The sequence below is a fragment of the Ammodytes marinus genome (assembly GCF_949987685.1).
Source record: "Ammodytes marinus genome assembly, chromosome: 1".
In the NCBI taxonomy this organism is placed as follows: domain Eukaryota; kingdom Metazoa; phylum Chordata; class Actinopteri; order Uranoscopiformes; family Ammodytidae; genus Ammodytes; species Ammodytes marinus.
Genome location: NC_137230.1, coordinates 1635995 through 1655173, shown reverse-complemented (window position 1 = coordinate 1655173; position 19179 = coordinate 1635995). Strand labels below are relative to the sequence as shown.

General features: G+C 38.3%; 1 protein-coding gene across 2 annotated transcripts in view; it reads right to left on the bottom strand.

Annotated features, from left to right (window-relative positions):
* Positions 1–19179, bottom strand: part of ano1a (anoctamin 1, calcium activated chloride channel a) — a 97311-nt gene that overhangs the window by 24691 nt on the left and 53441 nt on the right. For both annotated transcript variants that reach the window (XM_080032429.1, XM_080032428.1), the window contains exons 9-15: positions 17226–17267; positions 15300–15364; positions 12879–13013; positions 10761–10921; positions 6182–6267; positions 2965–3036; positions 1613–1687 (exon numbers count right to left, since the gene is read on the bottom strand). In XM_080032429.1, coding sequence (XP_079888555.1) covers positions 1613–1687; positions 2965–3036; positions 6182–6267; positions 10761–10921; positions 12879–13013; positions 15300–15364; positions 17226–17267 — 636 coding nt within the window. The remainder of the gene's footprint in view (positions 1–1612; positions 1688–2964; positions 3037–6181; positions 6268–10760; positions 10922–12878; positions 13014–15299; positions 15365–17225; positions 17268–19179) is intronic.

Sequence of the window (19179 nt, the reverse complement as noted above, 5' to 3'; positions counted from 1 at the left end):
TGATAGTAACTATAGCCGGCTAACATAGCGTGTTTCACAATACAGTCTATGGTTTCACAATGAATTAACCGTGGGTATTTATTCAATCAGGTTATTAGAATTGGCAGGCTAATTACAAGAAAAAGGCTAACAATAGTTGAACAGCAAATCACTGCAATATGCTAATATCTGAATCATGTGATCACAATGTTAAAATAAATCAAAAACACCTTTTATCTCGTTTTCAAACACCACTGACGGAAAGAGAACCTTGATAGCGCTGTGAGTCAAAATCTGTGTCAAGAACAAGCGTGTCCGGACGTGTGCATCACTTTTAAAGAGGACCTATGATACTTTTTGACTTTTATGACCTATAAACGTTGTTATGATGATTTATAGTCATGTTTAACCATACTAGATTATCAAATAATGACGTACATGCATTTCGACGTATTCCCTGCTGACCGTCTGGGGTGTCTGTGCAGAGCACTAGACACTATTCTAGCCAGTCGAGAAGTCACGTGTTCAAAGCGGCTTGACGCTTTGTAACATCGTGACGTCGCATGTAACTTGGTGTCGTCACCACGCGGATGTTTCCATGTATGGTAATGCTGCCACTTTCCTACTCGCGTCTGCCTCGCGCCCTTATAGGTCCATGCTCGCACCTCCCGCCACTGAAAGTGTTCCGGAAGGAAGGTAACCAATCACAACGAAGTTGGGTTTTCAGGAAGGGAGGGGAGGGGAGGGGGCGGAAATGTCAAAAGCAAAGTGTTTACAGGGCATGCTGGATCGCCAAAATAAGAGAAAGAGCTTCCCGAAAATCTACATAGTTTTTTGTGATGTGATTCGTGTCAGGTTGCTCTATAGCAGTGTAAAACAAGAAATTAAGACCAGAAAAGTAGTATAATAGGTCCTCTTTAAGTGTCCTCTGGAAACACTTCCCTTGTGTTGTGGACTATTGCATCGCTTGTTCTAATGTGTTATGTTGTGGTCTTTGCAGCGTGTTTCTAAATGATGCGCATGTGTTGTCAAATTGATGAAGATGTTTTCTTAATTCGCTTGTGTTTTGTCTTTCTGCATGTGTTATCTTAAGTTGCAGTGCTGTGAGCTCTCAGGGCCACTGTAATATATCCCCCAACCCTTCCCTCCACCAACATACAGTAAACACATGCATACATACACGTTCGACCATAAAGTTGGAATCAAATATTTTTGACCTCTTCCCATGAAATGATTGTGACAATGTGATTTCTTCTTGATAGATAAAGTGTATATCTCCTCAAAACATAATTGATCATTCAAATCCAAATGATATCACAGTGAAAATTAAACCACAATTAACCTTTGCAGACTTTGTATTCCTGTTTAAACAACATTGCCTACATGCATGCACACATACAACACACATTCAGTTAATATTCAGAGAAAACTAATAAAATAAAAACAATCAAAACCATAATAATACATTTAATAATAGTAATTATAATAGAAATAATAATTATACAACTAAATACATTTTCTTAAATAAAATTAGATTTTTAAAAAGAATGCAGAAAAACAAAACATTCCACAATACATGTGTTAGAAATACTAATGCGGGTGAAGCAACAATGGAGTAAGGACTGACACTCACCATGAGTAACATCATGACCACAGTGGTCAGGTACGCTGGCAGTCTGTCTGTACAAGTCAGCTTCACCTTCTCATCCTGAAACACACACACACACACACACACACACACACACACACACACACACACACACACACACACACACACACACACACACACACACACACACACACACACTGTCAGTTGCAGCTCTTTATGCCCTGAGCATATGCACACAGCTCATACACCATAAACATACTCACACACACACACACACACACACACACACACACACACACACACACACACACACACACACACACACACACACAGCACAGCACAGCACAGCACAGCTCATTCTGCCCCAGGCTAAAATGTCACATTCAAGCCTACTGAGAATTGGGTCAGGATACTCAGACTACTGTGTGTGTGTGTGTGTGTGTGTGTGTGTGTGTGTGTGTGTGTGTGTGTGTGTGTGTGTGTGTGTGTGTGTGTGTGTGTGTGTGTGTGTGTGTGTGTGTGTCCTTTTGTGTATCTGATGTAAATAAGAATGTGACCTTGGTACAAGACAATCCAAATAAACATGCTCAAATCTTAACATTGTTCTGAGGACTCAAGAGCATATTAAATGTATTCACTCCGTGCTTTATACATGTGTCAGTGTTTCATTAGGTTTGATTCTAGTGCTGATTGCATGTTCCCTGAAAGCAGTGAGCTACTGACAGTTATATATACTGTATGGGTGTGTGTGTGTGTGTGTGTGTGTGTGTGTGTGTGTGTGTGTGTGTGTGTGTGCGTGTGTGCTTGTGTGTTAGAGAGAGAGAGCCTGAAGAATGCCACATAGGAAAAGTTAAAGAATGCAGACAGTATTTAAAGATGGTATAAATCAATAAGGGAAGACTACAAAAAGTGAGTTCTATGATGATAAATGATACTGATCGACTGACATAACCAGAAAGGGGAGAATGTTATCTTGTCTGAGCAAAGTACCGCTCCACCAACTATGCAACCAACAATAGGCCTAACTGGTACAATGGAGAGTGTTAAGCTGTTGGGTCACGTAACGGTTTTCCTATATGTTTTTAAAACGATTGCGTTTAGACGACATTGATTTGAATACGCTCCGCATGCACACTGATCCAAAAAAATGACATAAATAGCTAGTAGTATGCAGCCAGGCCAGTAGTTGGCAGTGAGATGGTGTGGATCAGTGGGTGTGTAAAGAATTCATTATTAGGTCATGACAAATTGTTATAAGAATCCTTCTTATATCAAACAGGGACAATCTAGTCTAGAGGTTTTGATGATCGCTCTCTGAAATATTACGTTTAGGTTTGTTTTAAACACAGCTTAACATTCTACTACATCACCTTTACCTTGGGGGTGGAATGTTCCTGTCTCATTGTCTTTTGCATGACCCGGAACTCGTACTCCGCTCGGTTGTGGTCCTAGAAGAGAAATATGTTCAGACGTTACAGCCACTGATACGATAGGCTACTCTGTATGTTAGTTAGCAGCGGGTGTACAAGACAATACATTTAGAAAGGAGCCAGCAGCGAGACGACTAGACTTTGTGGTTAAAGTCTCCTACAGTGTTTTTGCAAGGAAATAAATAACCCACCATGAAAGGATTACATGGAGGTCATAATACAAAAGACAACCTGTGAACACTATGTGGACACACACACTACTGTATACAATACGGCTTTTGTTGCTACAGTTCATTGGGTGTAAAAACATGTTTAACCAAAAGTGTATCATCAGACACTTACTTTACCCTAAACCCTACCTTTAAAAGATTAGCAAGACACTTACAGACATCAGACTGGCTACCAATCACGTTACGCCAATAAAAAACTGTTGAGTAAATCAGTATTTACCTTACTTAATCTAGCTGTTCAACATTTGATACACAACACAACATGGTATGTGTGTTAAATGTGTTTGTCTGCAAAGAATCCTTTCATGGTGAGGAATAAGAGATAACGGTGAGCGTAAAACAGTGTGCAGAAAGCCAGGAGGAATGAACAGGTGTTGTGTATACAGAGGGAACTGCATCACTAACTAAGGGCTAGGCCGTCTCTGTTGACCTGAAGGGGCCTGTGTCCAGTCAATGTACAGCAGGACGGACATAGAGTGAGAGCGGACACACCAAAGACCCGACTGTAGAGAAAAGCTAAATGAGAGCAGAAAATAAATTAATAAACAGATTCTGATTCTGAAAATAGCTCAGTAACACACTTGAGGTCAACCTCTATCTGACAGTCATAGTCAAAGTCAATCAAAGTCAGCTTTATTGTCAATTTTTTCAACATGTGCCTCTGTTATCAGGCATGTTGCTAGCTACGGAGGGCCCCCTTTGTGTACATTAGGGGTGTGAACGTTTACAAAAATGTCTAACCATTAACTTTAATCTTTAGGTTATCTTTCATCACTCTTCCGTGGCTGTGTGTCGAGCACCGGCACGGCGACTCCCCGTGTGTGTGTGTGTGTGTGTGCGCGCCGATACACACACTCACACACTCGCCGAGGGACAGACCGATTCGGCAGACTAGCTTTTATCATCCCCAATTAGTTTAGGCCTACTAGTGATGTAAAATCAATAAATGCGTGTCTCCAGAACATATTTAAAAACTTTTAAAAAAAGAAAATTTTAAATTTGAAGATTTTTTTTTAAACGGTTTTCGTTTATTGATTTTTCCTAAACGGTTATGATTTACTAAACGGTTACACGTGTACACGTGCACACCCCTAGTATACATGCCAGTCTACAGAGCCTAGGCTATGTATGAACACTGAATTCCTTTCAGCACAACAAAAATAAACAAGCAAAAAGCATTTTCCAGAATCGCTGACACCACCTTTAATACACTGTATCAACGCTGCTGTAGACACAGAGGGCTGGCCTGCATCAGAGAGGAAGAGTTTCAAACATTCAACAGCAGCAAAGAGATGAAGGAGATGTGAGTGAACAGAGCTGAGGTCAGCTGTTAGACACCTTGAGGGAGAAAAGGTTAGTGTTAGCGGGTTCCAGCACTGGAATAAAACAATAAGAAGTAGGTTAAGTTTATTAATGAAAGAAGGCAAGAAATGAAGCAAGTTGGGTCCAAACCTTATGTTCCTCCTGTAAAAACACACACATAAACACATAGGAGAAGAGGTCAGACAGCGGCCATTGTCTTGGAGTATTAAAACACTTCTGTGTAGAAAAATCACAATAACTAAATATCTTTTACTGAAGACGAAGTTTGTGTTTTTGCTGATGGTTGGCTCAATAACACACAGAAAAGAGCGAGGAGCAACATTCATATCCTAAACTCTACCCTTATGTCAACCTTAATTCTTTGTGACTGTCCTTTTAAATGAAGTTCATTTAAAACATCTGTAATATTCATATGCTAACACAAGTGAGCGGTTGCAAGGAGTTACAAAAAGATGGTTCAGTTTGAAATGAAATGTATTACAAGGAATTATATAAAGCGTAGTGTTTCAAATTTGACAACCACTTCGAATTATGTCAAACTCATTTCTTTTTTCCCCAGGAGAAACATGCTGCAAATACAGAAACAATACAATATCAAAAACACTGTATCCACAAGAAGTACAACAGCAGGGATATGATGCAAATGAAAATAACTATACAAAGTCAAAAAAACACACCGACCCTGAAAATAAATGCAACAGAGAAACCCTGCATATCTATCCTGCATTCCAAATCACATACTTTTTCTTTTTACTACACTACATACTACAGTACACAAGAGAGAAACATTTCAGATAAGGAAGATTTTTTTTTCATTATGTCGAGAAAGTTCAAGAATAAAGACGAATACTCCAAAATGCTAATGGAGTTAGTGGGGCATTTATGTATTTTCAGCATACTACAATTGACCTCCATATATTGGGACATCCTAAATCTTTTTTCTACCATACTAAATAGTAGGTAGTATGTCTCTCAAGTGTTCCTGGCCTGTAGGAGGTGCTCTGAGAGGAACAGCTTCATACTTGTCACAGTATCATCCACTGGGTTCATAGCAGCTGAATATCACCATGTCTCAACCTATAGGCATGAAGGGGAACTGGATCAAATAATGTAAATGAGCCATGTCCTTTAATTGATCCATTCTCTGCACACGTCTCCTCATTCAAAAGCTGACGTTAACAGTTATAACAATATACAGTAAGTCATCACGTTATAACATGATAAATAGTAAAATGGTATAATGATATGTTTGTATGTCATGATAACATGAAATATCTACTTATACAATTAAAATAGCTTGTTATAACAATACACCTTTCACGTTATATGTAGTTTTGTTAATATGTAAAAAAAAATGCTATTATTTTTTGAAATTCTTTTTACATTTAGTGCACTTCCTTTATGTTAAAAAGATAACATAAAGGATAACCTTAAATTTAACTACACAACTCTTTTCTTGCCACTTTGAAAAAAACAAGCCCACCCTGGTCTGGTCTCTCTCCCTCAGAATGATCAACTATTGTTTGCAAGTTGCAACCATACACCTGTGGATGAACTATAGAGTATCTTACAACATATAAATACAGATGTGATTAGTGGCGTTATCTCACCTCCTCCTCCTCTCCGAAGCCTGTCAGGTCCCACAAATAGTTCAGTCTCATCTGTCGTCTCTTCCAATGCTCCATAAAGAGAACGGCTACATGAAGACAACACAGAGCAGGATCACACACACAGGTTAGTACCTGTTTCTGGACACTTTTCCATACATACTGTATATGTTTACACCAACACTATTTGCAAAGAATAAATATAAAGTGTGATATCTGATAAGTTTAACATTAAGGTATATGCTCATTTAGTACAATATGTAATCAACTGAGCTGAGAAGTGCCTATATTTTACTGGAGGTGAATGTTTCGTCTATACATTCTCTGTACATTGTGTATCAGCTGTTAAAATGATTTAGAATGTAATATAAAGGCGTATTAGACAGACAGACAGACAGCTATTAGTGTTTGCAATCCAATTTAAAATTGGTTCAAGTTTTGTATTTCTCAACAAATCCCATACTAATAATGTAGGCCTTCTGTGACGTCTCTTACCACTTGCTGTCTTCCCTACCCTGTCTGTGGCTCTCAGCTCCAGTAGTGAAAATAGTGGGTATGTGTAGCAGCAGGACGGTGCATGTGTGATTGAGTCAAACTAAGTACTGTGTGTGTGTGTGTGTGTGTTGTGACGGCGCCTGCCTGTGTGTGGGTGTTTGCTGCATCAGGAACTGTGTCTACCCATGTGTCGACACAAAGCCAGAGAAGCTGACTGCAGTATCCAACCAGTGCACCAGTGGGTTAAACACTCCAAGCGTCTTTGAGTGACCTCCAAAAAAGCGCTATATAAAACCTATCAATTATTATTATTATTTATGTAATAGGAAATATAGAAAAAGTCCCAGCTTCCAGTTTGGCTCACTCTCTTGACTGCCAGTGCTTGCGACCTTTTGGCTTTGCTTAGCCTTTTTTGCTTTATCAACAACAACTTCAGTTTAGTAGTTTATCAGAGGGGTATACTACGAAGCAAACTCAACATGTTTATGTTTATGTTTATTTTATTCCACATACAAAATAGATTTAAAAAAAAACATGTAGTAAAAAAAATTTAAATTACATGTGTGGGTGTGGCAGAAACCTGTACAGGCTTATATAGAGCCACACCCAAAATACATTTACATATTAATATTAGCAGATCAGCACACAAGCGCGCACACACAAAAACATCTTGTAACCCAGGTTATTTTCTGTAGTTCCAAAGTTACAGGAATTCCCTAAAAGCATCATTTTCAGAAAATAATCACTAGATACTGTAGTTTATGATGCCCCCTAAACGCATCACAGGCGCATGAGCGGCAGACAGCCGATGACGCAGAACAGAGAAACTGCGAGACACACATGCAACTACTAGTAATTAGCTGATGAAGATAATGATATTGATAAGATACCTAATGTGAAAAACTACATTTGAGACACTTTTGAGATAAGGAAAACTACTAGCGGTTGGTTCGCCTATTGACGATTATCCTGGCTGTTTTTTTTTCGAGGGACGAACTGTTCCAACTGGACTGATTCAACTGATTTCACCATCATCGCTGTTACCGGATCCATCATCTCTCATCGGACATCAGTTGCATGGACATTGTGCTCAAATCCAGGCGGTGGTAGGAACGAACTGAACAAAGCGGACTGAGGATTATTTTGTTTTGACACTTTTTCTTTATTCTGAGTACTCAGGGGTTTGTTTTTCTTTTGGTTCTTGGGCCCAAGACAAATAATTGATTAAACTGTTATTAAAGGCCTACTTCACCGGTTTGAATATGAAGGTGTATTGAATTCTGAGATCATATGTAGTATAAATGTGCAAAAAAAATTGAAATTGGTTCATCCTAGCCTGAGAAAAGGCAGAAAGAGTGTTTTTTTAACCCTATATTAATCTTACTGTGACATCACAGTAAGATAAATATAGGGTTAAAAAAAAAACCTTACTTTGTAAATATTACTGTGATTTCTCCTACTGTGACATCACAGTAATATTTACAAAGTAATTTTTTTTTAACCCTATATTTATCTTACTGTGATGTCACAGTAAGATTAATATAGGGTTAAAAAAACACTCTTTCTGCCTTTTCTCAGGCTAGGATGAACCGATTTTTTTTTTTTTTTGCACATTTATACTACATAGGATCTCAGAATTCAATACACCTTTATATTCCCACCGGTGAAGTAGGCCTTTAAGGTATATTTGAAGGGTAAACACTGTTAAGCAGTGATAATTTTGTGTTTTTCTAGTCCCATGCGGGATATATTTTATTTATTTTAAGTACTTAGTGCTGCTAAGGTACAGTTTTATTTCACTTTTTGTTTTATTATTCCGGATCGATATTTCTATTTCGGTAACACTTTATAATAACTATCCGTTGTAACTCGTTAATAGATCATTAGTAAACTCTTAATTAATGATTATTAATGATTTGTTAAGTGTTTGTTAGCAGTTTGTTAAGGATTTATAACAATGGTAGATAGTTAATAGCTTAATAATTGAATCAGTTCATCTGGGAGGTAATCCGAGATTAACTGATCACGTCACCTTCAAGTCCATGGCATGCACAGTGTGTCCTCAATTGCCCATGCACTGTGTATAGTCTATAGCCTATTTCAGCCTCGTCGGTATCTCGGATTACCTCCCAGATGAACTGATTCAATTATTAAGCTATTAACTATCTACCATTGTTATAAATCCTTAACAAACTGCTAACAAACACTTCAACAAATCATTAATAATGAGTTTACTAATGATCTATTAACGAGTTACAACGGATAGTTATTATAAAGTGTTACCCCCTCAGGTAACACTTTAGTTTGATAGTCCACTGTTGACACTCAACAAGCTATCAGTAGATATGCAGTTGCATGTCAACAGTGAATTAATTGATATTCAACAGAACTATCTCAACAGATAAGTAACATGCATTCAACTAACTGTAAGTTAACTATAAGTTGCACAATTAGTAGATGGTTAGTTGACATTCAACAGTGAGTTAGTTGACACTCAACATAACTGTCAACAAACATGTAACATGCATTCAACTAAGTGTTAGTTAACTATAGGATCGTTTTATTTTGTTAATTTATTTTTACAAAAACTGTTTTGCTCTGTTAATAGTTTGCAGACACTAAACTGTTTTCACTTTAATTTGACAGTCCTAAGACCTCTCTACTAATGCTTAGTTGAACATCGACTGATAGTTTGTTGAGAATCAACAGATAGTCAACTATTTTCTCTGTTTTGCTCTGTTAATAGTTTGCAGACACTAAACTGTTTTCACTTTAATTTGACAGTCCTAAGACATATCTACTTATGCTTAGTTGAATATTGACTGATAGTTTGTCGACAGTCATATGACAATCAACAGACAGTCACCTACACAGGGTGCCTATTGATAAAATATTCTCATCTTTATTTTACAATGAACATGATGATATGATCAACAGAGGGTTGAATGTTCATTCATTAGACGTGTTCCTTGTGAGTGGGGGGAAAGTTGATCCATATGAAACGTAGGTTGAGTATTGGTTAATAACAGCAGTTGATAGTCAACTTACTAGAAGTTGACTATCAACTGATAGTTGAATATTTGTAAAGAACATGTAGTAAAAATTATAATGTCTGTTGCAGACTGTTTTCGTAAAAAGAAATTAACAAAATAAAATTATCATATAGTTAACTAACACTTAGTTGAATGCATGTTACATGTTTGTTGACAGTTATGTTGAGTGTCAACTAACTCACTGTTGAATATCAACTAACCATCTACTAATAGTGCAACTTATAGTTAACTTACAGTTAGTTGAATACATGTTACTTATCTGTTGAGATAGTTCTGTTGAATATCAACTCATTCACTGTTGACATGCAACTGCATATCTACTGATGGCTTGTTGAGTGTCAACAGTGGACTATCAAACTATAGTGTTACCGTTTATCATAATCAAATCATAATCAAATCATAATAATAAAGACGTTTTGTGAATTTGTGTCCCTTTTCTCTTTTCCTTAGGGGTGGGTTATGACAGTGTGTTCATGATGACGGAAGAACAAGTCACCCAATGCAACAGTGTGCTTCATTGATATGTTATTAATGATTCCCTGTTGATCAGAGGAAGAAGATATATCAGGCTGCCATACATACACTACTTAATCATAAAAATATACGGTTTGCTTGAATCCTTACATAGAATGTGTGAGAATAAGGCAACACATTTGAATACATGCTGGCACATGTTGCTTGATGATTAATACTTGGAGTCTGTCAGAGTGTAGCTCCACGAGACACACACAACACCTCCCTGGCCAGTAGCCCTGATGCTGCTAACAGATGGCACATCATGGCAGTAGGGTTTGGCAATACACCAGTGGAGGATTGAAGCCGTGTTTACTCAGCAATTACCAATGAGGTTTGTTATTGTAAATTTGTTGTAAGCCTTAAATGAGGTATCAATGATATCTTACCAAGCCGGTTTTGAATTGATTTAATGTTTCTGTCTATTGGCTGGGATATTTCCAGCAGAGCATAGCTGTCATCTACCAGTCTGGCTCTCTAGTTGCTTTTTGCAGGATGTGTGGTCCTAATGTTTCCCTTACCCCACAGGGCCATGAAGATGGAGAAGAAGACGGTGGCTGGGTTGTCAAAGAGGTGGCTGGCCCGGGCTGTCCCACATGCTGACACCAGCTTCCAGTAGCTGCAGGCGCTGTCACACAGCGGACACATGGTGATGTTGTTCCTGGGATCACAGATCTCCATACTGACACAGTAGGGATGGGTGGAAGACATTCATTATCGGAAAGGAGCGGTGCAGAGTGAACAGAATGAGAGTTCAGATTAAGGTTACAATGCAAACTCAAAAATATCTTGGGATGTGAATGCAAGACACGCTGTCTTTTAAGGCAAGTAAATGCTTCTGCATGTTGTCTTTCAAAAGCAGTTGTTCCCAAACTCTTTAGTATCACAGCTCCCCTTCAAATACATTTTTCAAATATAACATGCATAAATGTGTAAATATGATGATTATTGGTTTTAGAATTGTTTGATATTTTATATAATATAATGTATTCAATATATCAGTAGTACAAAGTTACATTACATTTTATTTAGCTGACGCTTTTATCCAAAGCGACTTCTAAATAAGTGCATTCAACCATGAAGGTACAAACTCAAAACAGCAGGAATCATGTAAGCTTAAAGACAGACTATGCCACATTTTAATGAGGTGGAGTCAGTATTTAGGGCTGTGCAGGTAAACACACCACCACACATTCTCAAGAAGTGATAATTGAGTCGGATTACTTTTGTGTGACTATCATTTCAATTATAAGGAAAATGTTGCAAAGTCAGCCTTTAAAATACACCAAACAACAAAGGGCCACATGTAAGTTCTTAAATAATACAGGCCCATTTGCAATGATATAGAATAGAAGCTAATGGGTGACGATTTACAGATAAATATTTAATGAAAATAAACAATGAATACAACTCAATACACTTATGTGTTGGGAATGTGACACTTACTGACATGCTGTGTACATGTAAAGTCTGTAATGACATGATGTGTCAATCAAGCTAAAGAATTATTGTGTCTTCATGTGAATAGGTGGAATCATTTTAAAGGGTGTGTTTTAAGCCTGCTGTTTGCCATCAAGAATCATACCACAGTGCAAAAGATCTCCATCTTAGCAAGACATTAAGGGCCACATCCACTGAGAATGGATTACGCGCGCTAATAGCTCGACGAATTGCGGCAAAATAGCGCCTGCAATCTGCTCCATTTTAGTACAGTATCCATTGAGGAATTTGCAATAAGTATATACCGGCGCTAACATGCCCACGAAGTTTAGCAGCTAGGCGCAGTTTGCTCTTGTTTAGCGTTTACGTGAGTAAGCGGGCAGGCCGGCCGTACAGTTGTCCTGGGCCTAGGAGGGGTGAGGGGCACAGGGAGACACTCTGAGAAAAAAACTAAAATAAACTTCTCCTACAAGAAAAGAGAAAAAGACGAAGACACTGATTTGCTTACTATTACTAAAATAAAATAAAATCAACCTCAACAAGGAGATGCTCATCCCACTTCTGTGCTGCAGCATGTGATGACACATATTGAGTATTTTCTCCACGTGGAGCTGCAGGAGAAGGGGTCAAGGCTGACTTCTGCCATGGTGACCTGCTATAGTGTCTGCACTGATTAACATCTCTATAAGGTAAAACTCTAACTATGCATAAGAACCTCATACAATCCCCACTTCAATAATACTGAACTATACCTTTGATGACATGCCTGTGAAGATTTCAGTCAATTAATTGAACCATTTAACAGCAGGTGTATTTGATGAGTTGGCCCGTTGTCACTAGTTACCTGAAACATTAGGGCCTGGTATCAAAACTCAATAAAATGAAGAACTGTCATTAAATGTCTGGTCACATTCCCACTCTTGTATATTGACTCTATGAACAGAGGAGTTCCTGATTTCGATATTACACTGTTTATATTAACGTTTCCTTTGACACTTAAAATATTAAAATGTGAAAATTCTTCGGTTTAATGAATAGAGGAGTTTTGAAGAAAAAACTTCTTACTATAATAAATGTGCTGTGCCTCACAACAGTTTTCTAATGGACTTCACTGATGGAGATACACATTGAGGAGTGCGTGTGTGTGTGTGTGTGTGTGCGTGTGTGTGTGCCTGTGTGTGTGTGTGTGAGTTGTGTACCTTGGTATGTTATCATCGACAGTGGCACAACCGTAGAGGAATACAATGACACCGACGATGGCTGCAGGGATCAGCATCTGTGTGTAGACTCCTAACCAGGCAAAATACAGGCCAACCTTCTCCCCAAAATACTTCCTATTGGAGGACATACATCACTGTCAAATATGATGATTTCTATAAAAAATCTTAACCCTTTAACAAATTAAATTATGTTTGGTAATATCAGGTAATATTTATCAATATTGAGGCCACATTTTTTTAAAGATTCATCCCTTCTTGCTGACTTTGGGTCACTTCCTCTGTCAACTGCATTAACCCACATTCTGCATCAATCTTTGAAACAAGATCATTGAATAACACCAATATGGTAGGATGGCCCTAGACAGAGAGGTGCCTCCCAGTAACCATGAGGTCTCTGGTTGGATCCCCGGCACCAGACAGGAGGGTGTTCGTAGTAGTGGTGGCTGGCCCAACATCTCTACCATCTCTACTGGGGCGCTGTACTATTGCTGACCCTGCGCTCTGACCCCCTCTGAAGTGTGGTAACTTGAGAGGGGGTATGCGTAAAGACAAATTTCAATGTAGCCATTGACTATTGGAGGTACAGGGATGAAGGTGTTTCACATAGTGATGTATATGTTTACATGTATGTATATATTGGTATATTTGTATATATTTGAGGGTATTTATATAATATTGAATGTTTAATTAGATATTAGTAAAAGATTACTTGACAATATTATTAGATAAATATGCAATTGGTAACAAATTGTATCATATTTAAAACTAATATATATTAATATATATTATTATTTTTTGATTATTATTATATCATTAATAAGGAAGCCAATAGTCATTATAGATATATAAATCAAGGAGAAGGGGTGAGATTAAATTAATAAAGTAACTTAACTTAACTTATAACATCTGGGGCCTGTTTCAGGTTAGTGGAGAGTCAGTTACTGCGGCAACATATGCCGTGGGTCTAACCTGCTGGATAGGTGATTTGACCTACTCTGAGTTTGTTTTCACTTTACGCTGCAGCTCCGACTGAAGAAAGAGTGTCACTGTCACATGCTTCCCTGTACAGTTTGAAGCAAAATCACTCCATAGAAATCTCTATCGGGATGTTTTTATCATTTCCTGATGATTTTACGTTTGATCGATCATTTATCTGATCAGTAGCCTTGTTCTCAGCCCTCGGTCCGTTCATATGCATCCACCTTACACATCGTGAACATGCTCTACATTCAGATTAATAAACCTATTGTATTGTATGTATCTCATTATTAATTATTTTATTAACAGGAGTTTTTTAACGTCTGTGCCCAGATTTCTGTCAGGTTGAAATGTAATTCTGCGGCTGCACGTGATCGTTACTGTTCACTTGCGTGATCACAAAGTCAGAGACGAGCCTCGATAAATAGCCTAATATGAAAATAGAAATTATATAATAATTTAAACTGTGATCACTAGAGGACAAGGGATCTGGTAATAAATCAATCAGGCTCTACAATGGAAACTGTCACCTATGTGTCTGACGTTAATGTATTTCACTCCCCATTTAAAAGAAGTGACAGTCTGTTTACTGCACAGTATTATAGTTTGCCTACATAATACAGCAAATATAAAACACTGTCAGCAATGCTGTGCCGCGCCAGCTTAATACTTTTGCAGCTGCTGGTATGCGTAACTTAATTCTTAGAATAGATTATTGCTTCTCATACGGAAGCGTAATGATTCTCTTGACAAAAAATGTTTGCCCCGTTTTTTTCTGAATTGCCGAGGCGATTAGATCAGAGTTATGAGACAATATCCCCGTTAATTCTTCTCCATACCGTAAGCTCATTCGTTAATATGTCTTACTCTAATGGGAGGAGCGGGGAAGTTTTCTTTTCTTTTTTTTTGAGAAGTGGAGAAGTGGGAGGATCAAGCATTTGTTTCACCTGTTTCCATGGTGAATCATGTTATCAGCGATCCATTGACGATGGCTTTTACGCACACGCTCAACCCAGAGTGAACACGCTCAGAGTTTATTGACCCAACGCTGATCCACTGTTCTGAAACCCAAAACCCAGAGTTGCTCGTCAACCCAAGAGTTGACCAACTCAGAGCGCAGGATTTAACTCAGAGTATGTAAAACCAGCTACCTGAAACAGGCCCCTGATCTGTATGTATCAGCATGTTAGCTGAGTGCTAGTCTAAGAGGAGAGTGGATTTGATAAGAAACTACATCAGATTCAGCTCACATTCATGCTCACTCTCTTTCCTGGAACACATTGAGCTCAGTACAGGTCTAGTGCTTACGTAGAAGAGAATCAATTAGCTTGAGAGTCCTCCTCAGTCAGTTAATGCAGCGGCCATGGCAGACATGAGGTGTGTATATGTATGTATAACTGCTATACTACTATATGATCTGACCTGATGAGTCCAATAGGCTGGTACTTGTAGAAGACACTGTAGCTAGCCCACTCCTCGTACAGCAGCTGTGAAGAAGAGACACATGGTTGAAAACTCTCATAAATGCTTAAACATTATACTTATATACCTATTATATAAGAGACTTCTTTTTTTCTGTTTTAAAAGTAGGCATCTCATTTTTGTTACTCTGCTTTTGATGCCAAGAAAAAAACGTTGTCCGTGTTTGTTGTTTGCCTTGATACATTCACTATATTATACTGTAATAATGTTTCTAACCTCTAACCTCTAAGAGCACATACATCAGTGTGAAACGGTGCAGCATATACAAACACAATCACACACTTTATTCCCATGCAGAGCAGCTAGCTCCAGAACAGCCAGTGAAGGCTTTACATCACAGGGGTCAGGCCCAGAGCAGTGAGAATCACAAGAGAATGACTCCACAACACAAACCACTCTCATTCCTTCAACCCAGGAAAAGCTCTTTCTTAAATACATATACGGATAAGTGTACATGTGGGATTGTATGTAAAAGCTTCGGCTTGATGCTTTCACAAAGTATACATTTGTTACTGTGTAGGCACTTGAACGCATAAAGCTAAAGCTTTGCTGATGCTTGAGACAGAGGAGGAATTATTAGGCTGTTGCCTTAGTGACACATAGCCTACAGTATAATTATTGAGAGTGTTAGCAGGGGAGGTGATGACTTCAGACTAAACATGCTCTCTTATCTTTTCCAACTGCAGATCATGTTATTATTGTACAGTAGGAGGCTTAGAAAAACAAAATGGTGCCATGTTAACAAGGTATTCTGTTGGGCTTTCTTATACATTACTGAAAACTATTCTTATTGGTACAACTAGCTGAATGGCATGTTTCACTCACTTAAAGATATTTTATTACTGTGATGCGTTCAGGATGAAGGAGTGGACAAGCCCTTCAAATCTCATTGAAACTAAGTGACAATTGTAAGTACAAATTAAAAACACCTTTCAGGCATTCACCTTTGAGAGCATTTTCTTCCTTACTATGTCCATCTCTTCCTGATTTTTTTAACAATGAGAATGGAAATACTGTGTAGGTGAAACATCATTTGTATAGAAAACATTATGTGATTCCATATTAATGTTTGTGTACATCTCCTCTAAGATTGAATGTAGCTAAGTCTGTGTGGACAGCGCTTCATTGTCTGTAACAGGGGAATGAAGAATCAAAGTGATTACTCTTATTAATTCCCATACTGTAATGTAATGTTAAAGGAGAAATAGAAAGGCTCATTTTGGATGTTGTTAAATGTTTTAGTATTAACATGATGTAACGTTGAATTGGCTGAAACGCACCAATCAGAGACCACCAATCCATTGTTTTAGCCAAGGTTACCATGTCTGGGTACCACAAGTCAATGTGGACTGGTTCATTAAAGGTGAAGTGAGCGATACATTTAGGTTAATATAAGTATTAAATCGCTCTATATTCATACAGGGATCACTTATATAGTGTGCGCGTTTCATACCTCCGATCTCTCCGTCACCCGCTCTGCATGTAATCGGCAAATTAAATTGTTCGGGGATCCCGAAAGTAGTATCCAATCAGAAGAAAGAACGCTACAAACTGGCACCCGTCTCACTGCCGGTGCACCCACAGAGCAACGGATGGGGGAATGTGTATTCGCCTACAATGGCGGAGCAGGTAAAAATCCTTCCCAATGTCTGTTTCGATGGTTTTTATCACTAATGGATCTGAGATGATGCTAGATAACTCGCTGCTTGAAGACCGCAGTGCATTAATGTGGTGACGTAGGGACGAGCGAGGGGACTGCTGGAGTTTAGGTTGTTTTGTATCTGTCCGGGCTTTCTTTGGGCTGACTGATGAATGAGTATTTGACATGTGATTCAATGTATTGAATGGTGGACTTGCTGTACTTACCTTCCTGTCATTAGTTTCTGCATTCACCCCTTCAATGTCTCCCTGTAACATGCACACAAACATATTGTTTCATTTCCAATGAATACACTTTTTTCAACAAGCTTTTTGTTGAATTCTGAATATAATGACAATAAAGGCTTTCTTATTTTATCTGATCTTATATAATGAGTAGCGCATTTCATTTACAGTTTTTTACGATTGCTAAACCACAGTGGGTACAACTGGAACGACAAGTGCAAAACTCTAACAACAGTATGCAGAGCAGCGGTTCATTCGGACCAAACTGTAGCTCGTTTTAGCTCGTTTTTCATTGCTTATACACAACTTTCAAAACTCTACACACCTCTCTCATGGCTTAACCACAGCCTGCACAACACTGTGGATTTCCAGCACTTTTTTCAAATGCTAACACACTGCTGCCACAACTATAAACCACACATTCAAAACAGAATTAATCCCTTTCAAACACTGCAGATTGCAATTTCAACTCAAACACTAAGATGTCTTGTTTAGACTTGTTAGTGAACATATATACAGTATAAAGGGAAAGCTCAACAATATATATTTTTTTGGAAATGGACCCAGGAAGACAGGTTGTTGGAGGTAGAAGAGTGGCAGTGAGAGTGTGGATGTGTGGAGGAAGACCTAGAAGACATAGAGCTGTAATGTCTGATGAAATACAGTAAGGGCAACACTGATAGACCCTGTTGTGAATCATGGGTTGCGTTCCGAATCGCATACTTTCTACTATATAGTATGTAGAAAAAAGATTTAGGATGTCCCGATTCTTGTGGCCAGATTTAGGATGGTTAGAATACCCGGATGGTCTACTTCATGCGGCCAAGATTGTTAGTGTTGAAAAGTGCATCCTATTTGGGCGATTCTGACCCACAATCCAGTGCGCACGTGAAGTGACGTAACATTGACGAAGCCTATAGGTCAGGGCTGTACAGTGCGACAGTTTTGATCGCATTTGCTACTGAAATTGATCACGTGCGATGATGAATACAAGTCCAGTCGCACCAGTGCTAATGAGCAGATGCTGTCTGTTTGAGACACAGAGGAGCGCTGCACAACACTGCTTAGAGGGCTCTACATTAAAACTCTCCAAATGCGGGTGAATGTAGTCTTAGGCAAGTAAGTTATTAAGTCTACCCTCCACTTTGGCTGGTGAAAGATGTGTGCTCGGGATCTGTGCTTGTGCGGCGAGATTATAGCGTCTAACTTCACCAACGGTTAAAAACAGGAAGGAGACGGCTCCCTTTACATTAAGGCAGTCAAGTTAGCGCGTGTGCAAACAGAACATTTCCTGTGCGCCTTCACAATAAAAGTCGGTTACTAGCCAAATGCGAGTTGACTTTTATTTTGAAGCAGGTAAGAACAGGAAGTTAGGCCGCTTCACAGCCCTGCAGTCAACAGCAGTAACTATCTATGATAGTAACTGACAAAGATTGACACAACCTATTTAACTTGGCCTAAATTGTATAAATATGTTGACTAATTTATTTAATAGGCTATATGTTAAATGTTTTAAAGTATGGTTTTCATTAAAAGAATGAAATGTTCTAAAAATGTTTGTTATTATTAGCCTAATATAATAATGATATGTTTATAAAAATATATAGGTATAGACATTATTTTTATAGTTCTATGGGGGGGAAATAATTCTGAATCAGCAAAAAAATTGCCATTGGCAGGTTAGACTCTTTTGTCTAAATTGCAATCAGTGCACCCCTATTCATTTTTCTACAATTACTACTGCACACTAGGATATCATATTCATTGAGAATCTCAAATAAAACCAAGATGACAGGCTCAAAGGTAATTAGAGCTAAATGCAAGGGTTAGGGTCATGCAAGTTTTCGATCATACTTTGTGTGCTACCAAATCTATTTTTGTGCTACTGAATTTTTTTGCTTGCTAGCACCAGTGCTACCACTTTAAAAAATAAGCG